The sequence below is a fragment of the Staurois parvus genome, unplaced genomic scaffold (assembly GCF_062004578.1).
Source record: "Staurois parvus isolate SC_StPar_1 unplaced genomic scaffold, SC_StPar_1.0 ptg000031l, whole genome shotgun sequence".
In the NCBI taxonomy this organism is placed as follows: domain Eukaryota; kingdom Metazoa; phylum Chordata; class Amphibia; order Anura; family Ranidae; genus Staurois; species Staurois parvus.
The window spans coordinates 16,443,297-16,449,296 of NW_028317827.1; the positions used below are offsets into that span (position 1 = coordinate 16,443,297).

A 6,000-nucleotide genomic window follows, 5' to 3' on the forward strand; every position below is an offset into this window, starting at 1 on the left:
GTGCAAAAAACTTTACACTACGTGCGTTTTTCAGGTGCTCCTGTTGAAATCTATAGGGACCAAAAATGCGTAACTCTACCCGAAATAAGCTCATGTACTTTTTCGAGCTTCAAGCAACAAGTGACACGATGCTCAGGTGTGTATGGCACCATAGGATATAATTGGAATTCTCATGTTAAGCATTAAAGAGTTTCTAGAAAAGCGCTTCAAATGCTGAGATGTGCCCCACGGATTAAAGTGGAACCTGAGATGGGAAGGCGGATACCTGCACAATATTGCAGCCTTACCTCTTAGTTTTCCCTCCTCTAGTGATGACCCATCACCGCTCTATCATTATGAATGCCATGCTTTCAAATTCTTTTTTCCAAACTAGTGTCTTCTTTTTTTTGGCTACTGACCAGCCACTAATAATGAGATTTTTACGCATGCACACTACAGCTATACAATCCTGGCACTCAACTGAACTCTCAGTATCTGTATACAGACTCCGCAGTTCCTCAGCACACAATTTTTAAAAATGCGCTAGGAAAAAGGGAATGAAGAATTGCCATACAAAGTCTTCTAAGGCTAGTTGTAGTTGGTCGCATTCATCTGAACTCATTCATGTTCTATAGTGTGGAAGACATTTCATAGCTTATCCAAGCCACTTCTATAACTGAAGAAACTAATGAAGGGAAGAAGTGGCTTGGAGAAGCTGAGAAACACCTTCAACATTAACACAAGTCCAATGACTCGGAGTAATGAAAACCTTCAAAGACTCTTCTACCAAAAGCTATAATCTCCAAGCATTTTATTCTTAAAGCGTAACTTTACCCATAACAACTTGATAAATAATAATGTTCTTTAACAAGGACATACATTCCACATTAATATTATGCCACCAAAATTAGTGTGTGCTATAAATTGCCTCCAGCATTGCTCCTGTTTCTTCTTCCTGGAGGCTGCCATTTTGCTGAAGCCCAGAGTCCCTGAGCAGCAGTAAATCATAAAGTGGAACTAAACCCATCAATGAAGCCCTCGTTCACACCATGGTGCAGAGACGTCAGTTTTTCTGCATGTGTTCTGTAAAGGCACAACAAAATCAGTTCTCTATGTGCCCTGTTCAAACCACAACGCTAGTACAACATGCAGGATTTTTTCTGTGCACGGATCTGCAACGTGTATAAAACCAAGTGAAGCGCGCATGAAAACTGATGTAAACTGATGTCTCTGCAAGTGAAACCTGTGCGTCGGTTTCTATCAGATTTCTTGTATGTATGGTGTGAACGAGGCTTAATGGTTTCAAAAAACAGTTACATTCCTGGAATGCCGGAATCGCTGTCACAGGTGCTTGTGTCCTCAACCAAACTGCCAATCCATCAAATGGCTGGTGTCATAAATGACCATGGTAGTTGCAGATCAAACAGAAGCAGCTTCCTTGGCTGTAAAGGATAGGAGGGTTTAATTCTGCTTTAAAGAATAAGTTCACCTTTTGGACAAAAATAATACATGTACATTTTTTTGCAAGTAAAAAAATGTGCATTATTATTTTTGCCCAAAGGCGCCTGTAAAGCATTGCACCAGTGATCAGTAAGATTGCTGGTGCCATGCAGGTCTCCTGCAGACCTGTCCGAATATCTGCTTGCTGTACGGGATGTATGGACAAGCAGATATACTGACAGGAAGCTGCAATGAACTACCACAGTGCTCCACAGAGCTGTGATAGTTCATTGAAAACTACCAGCCGACAGCCGCTAAGCTGCTAAGGCTGTCAGGACTTGCAGTTCATCCATTCACGGAAGTCTTTGAATAAATGATGTGGCCGTGTGGGAGGAGCCCCGCACAGCCGCGCTGTTTTCAAATTTGACAGATAGTATGGGGAGAAGTTTCCCCGTACTGACTGTCAGAGGGAGGGAGGGGGGGGGGCGGACGCAGCTGCAGCTATGGGAACATGTTACATATTGCCAGCATAAGGGCGCACTTTTCCACCAATCACCAGTGTAAGGGGACACTTTTCCACCAATCACCAGTGTAAGAAGGCGCTTTTCCACCAATCGCCAGTATAAGGGGGCACTTTTCCACCAATCACCAGTGTAAGGAGGCGCTTTTCCACCAATTGCCAGTATAAGGGGGCACTTTTCCACCAATCGCCAGTATAAGGGGCACTTTTCCACCAATCACCAGTGTAAGGAGGCACTTTTCCACCAATCACCAGTGTAAGAAGGTGCTTTTCCACCAATCGCCAGTATAAGGGGGCACTTTTCCACCAATCACCAGTGCAAGGAGGCGCTTTTCCACCAATTGCCAGTATAAGGGGGCACTTTTCCACCAATCGCCAGTATAAGGGGGCACTTTCCCACTAATTCTAATTTAAAGTGGTACTAAAGTCCCCTTGGTGATTTTTACCTACAGGTAACTGGGAGCTTCTCTGCTGCCCACTAATGTTAGAGGCTTTTCCACCAATCACCAGCAGAAGGGGGCACTTTTTCACCAATCACCAGTATAAGGGGCACTTTTTCACCAATCACCAGTATAAGGGGCACTTTTCCACCAATCACCAGCATTAGGGGCACTTTTCCACCAAATCGCCAGTATAAGGGGAATTTTTCCACCAATCACCATCGTTAGGGCGCACTTTTCCACCAATCCCCAGAAGGGGGCACTTTTCCACCTAACGCCAGTATAAGGGGACACTTTTCCACCAATCACCAGTATAAGGGGGCACTTTTCCACCAATCACCAGTATAAGGGGGCACTTTTCCACCAATTGCCAGTAAAAAGGGGGCGCTTTTCCACCAATCACAACTATAAGGAGGCACTTTTCCACCAATCACCAGCGTTAGGGGGTACGTTTTCATCACTCCCTTGTGTAAAGGGGAACTCTTCCATCAATCGCCTATGTAAAGGAAAACATTTCCACTGATCTCTAGAGTAAGATGGCACTTTTCTATCAAACTTCTATGTAAAGTAAAAGTTTTTCACTGATCACCATTGTCGGTGGGGGACAACACTTTTCCAATTTTTCTTTATTAAAAGTCTTACAATCAATAAACATAAAATCATATACAGAATATACAAAAATAAATAATTATATACATATTTACACAAAAACGAAAATAAATATAGCAAAATCTGCTGTCAGACAAAAGCAAAACTCTCAGAAATGAACATGTCATAACTGGGGGAAAGTTTTCCACTGATCACTAGGGTAAGAAGACACATCTCCATTGCTTACCAGTGTAGCTGAGCACCTTTCTACTGGTGACCAATGCAAGTAAGCAGGAAAAAGTGAGGGCAACCCCAACATCCCCAGAACAAGAAGTAAGGGGACCTCTTCTACTGGGGACACCCATGGGTGGGGGGAATCCCTCTCACTTCCAGAGATCTCCTCTAACCTCTTGGTGTGTCTCTGGGACAGGAAGTGAAGGGAAATCTCCCCAAGGGTACACTGACAGCAAAAACATGACCTGACCTGGGATTTGACACTTCTCTACCTTCCACTAAAGAAACTTTTTGGGTTAATCATGTATTGTGTGTCCAACATGCAGACAGGAGGAGGGGGGAGGGGAGCCCTCCCAGCCATGGCAGGTAAAGGCCCGGATGTGGGGGAAGAAGGTGCAGGCAGAGGGGTGGATGCTGGTGAATTGTGTTCTCTGCCCCCTGTGCTCTGTCCTTGAGGGCAGATGATGTCGTCCTCTCCTCCTCCTCGTCCCCTCCTCCTGTCCATCCGGGATCCAGGCAGCCTAGGAGGGACCAGGATCCGGGACCAGGACACACAGTGGGGTGTAGGAGGTGTGATCTTAAAGGGCCCCGGAGGGAGTGACAGCAGAAAAGTCTGGTGCCGCCGCCGCTGCAAGGTGATGCAATGCCGGGGAACTTTCTCCTGGCTGGTGATGTGATCGGAGGAGATGGGATTTGTAATGTGCAGCATCACTGCAGTGACAGCTGTGCCGGGGGAGAGCCCGGGGAGGGGGAGGGGACGGAGGATGCCGGTAGGCCCCATGTCCTGCTACCTGAGTGTCTGACAACCTGACATACGAGGCGCCGCTATGGGGGATTAGAGGCACTGACCGATCACCTCCTGGAGTTCGTAGCTCTCCCTGCAGATTGGCCACCCGATCTGCTGCTGGCCGTGCACCGGGGACTCCGTCTGCTCTGCCATGGTGCTGAGGAGGGCGATGCTGCGGCTGCCGGGCACCTCTGCTGCGGACTGCCACTTACAGCGGGCTCAGTGACAGGCGGGCGGCACCGGGGACAGGAGGGGGCGGGGAGGGGAGGGGCTTCCTCCTGGGTGACAGCGGACGGGGAAAGGGGCGGGGCTGCCTGAGCTGATGATACGCCGCCTGTCCGGACCGGCAACCTGTGCGCTGCGGAGTCACAGCCGACCCAACGGGGACAATGTACACGGCTCTGCTGCCAGTCTTCTCCAGGGATCGCCACAGCCATCCTTTCTGTCCTATGATCCCTCTATCGTCCGATCCCTCCGTATCATCCCTCTATTCTGTCCTATGATCTCTCTATCGTCCGATCCCTCCGTATCATCCCTCTATTCTGTACTATGATCCCCCTCCTCTATCGTCCGATCCCTCCGTATCGTCCCTTTATTCTGTCCTATGATCCCTCTATCGTACGATACCTCCGTATCATCCCTCTACTCTGTCCTATGACCCCTCTCCTCTATCGTCCAATCCCTCCGTACCATCCCTCTATTCTGTCCTATGATCCCTCTATCGTCTGATCCCTCCGTATCATCCCTCTACTCTGTCCTATGATCCCTCTCCTCTATCGTTCGATCCCTCCGTACCATCCCTCTATTCTGTCCTATGATTCTTCTATCGTCCGATCCCTCCGTATCATCCCTTTATTCTGTCCTATGATCCCTCTATCGTCCGATCCCTCCGTATCATCCCTCTATTCTGTCCTATGATCCCTCTATCGTCCGATCCCTCCATATCATCCCTCTATTCTGTCCTATGATCTCTCTATCATCCGATCCCTCCATATCATCCCTCTATTCTGTCCTATGATCCCTCTATCGTCCGATCCCTCCGTATCATCCCTCTATTCTGTCCTATGATCCCTCTATCGTCCGATCCCTCCGTATCATCCCTCTATTCTGTCCTATGATCCCTCTATCGTCCGATCCCTCCGTATCATCCCTCTATTCTGTCCTATGATCCCTCTATCGTCCGATCCCTCCGTATCATCCCTCTATTCTGTACTATGATCCCTCTGTCGTCCTAGCCCTTCGTATCATCCTCTATTCTGTCCTATGGCCCCTCTATCGTCCGATCCCTCCGTATCGTCCCTCTATTCTGTCCTATGATCCCTCTCCTCTATCGTCCAATCCCTCCGTACCATCCCTCTATTCTGTCCTATGATCCTTCTATCGTCCGATCCCTCCGTATCATCCCTCTATTCTGTACTATGATCCCTCTATCGTCTGATCCCTCCGTATCATCCCTCTACTCTGTCCTATGATCCCTCTCCTCTATCGTTCGATCCTTCCGTACCATCCCTCTATTCTGTCCTATGATTCTTCTATCGTCCGATCCCTCCGTATCATCCCTTTATTCTGTCCTATGATCCCTCTATCGTCCGATCCCTCCGTATCATCCCTCTATTCTGTCCTATGATCCCTCTATCGTCCGATCCCTCCATATCATCCCTCTATTCTGTCCTATGATCTCTCTATCATCCGATCCCTCCATATCATCCCTCTATTCTGTCCTATGATCCCTCTATCGTCCGATCCCTCCGTATCATCCCTCTATTCTGTCCTATGATCCCTCTATCGTCCGATCCCTCCGTATCATCCCTCTATTCTGTCCTATGATCCCTCTATCGTCCGATCCCTCCGTATCATCCCTCTATTCTGTCCTATGATCCCTCTATCGTCCGATCCCTCCGTATCATCCCTCTATTCTGTACTATGATCCCTCTATCGTCCTAGCCCTTCGTATCATCCTCTATTCTGTCCTATGGCCCCTCTATCGTCCGATCCCTCCGTATCGTCCCTCT

At 48.2% G+C, this 6,000-nt stretch overlaps 1 protein-coding gene across 1 annotated transcript in view; it reads right to left on the reverse strand.

The window, feature by feature from the left end:
• STK39 (serine/threonine kinase 39) overlaps positions 1-4,241 on the reverse strand; it is a 466,349-nt gene extending 462,108 nt beyond the window's left edge. Inside the window, exon 1 of the mRNA XM_089660286.1 lies at positions 4,051-4,241. Coding sequence (XP_089516412.1) covers positions 4,051-4,141 — 91 coding nt within the window. The 5' untranslated portion in view covers positions 4,142-4,241. The remainder of the gene's footprint in view (positions 1-4,050) is intronic.
• Between the last annotated feature and the right edge of the window lie 1,759 nt (positions 4,242-6,000).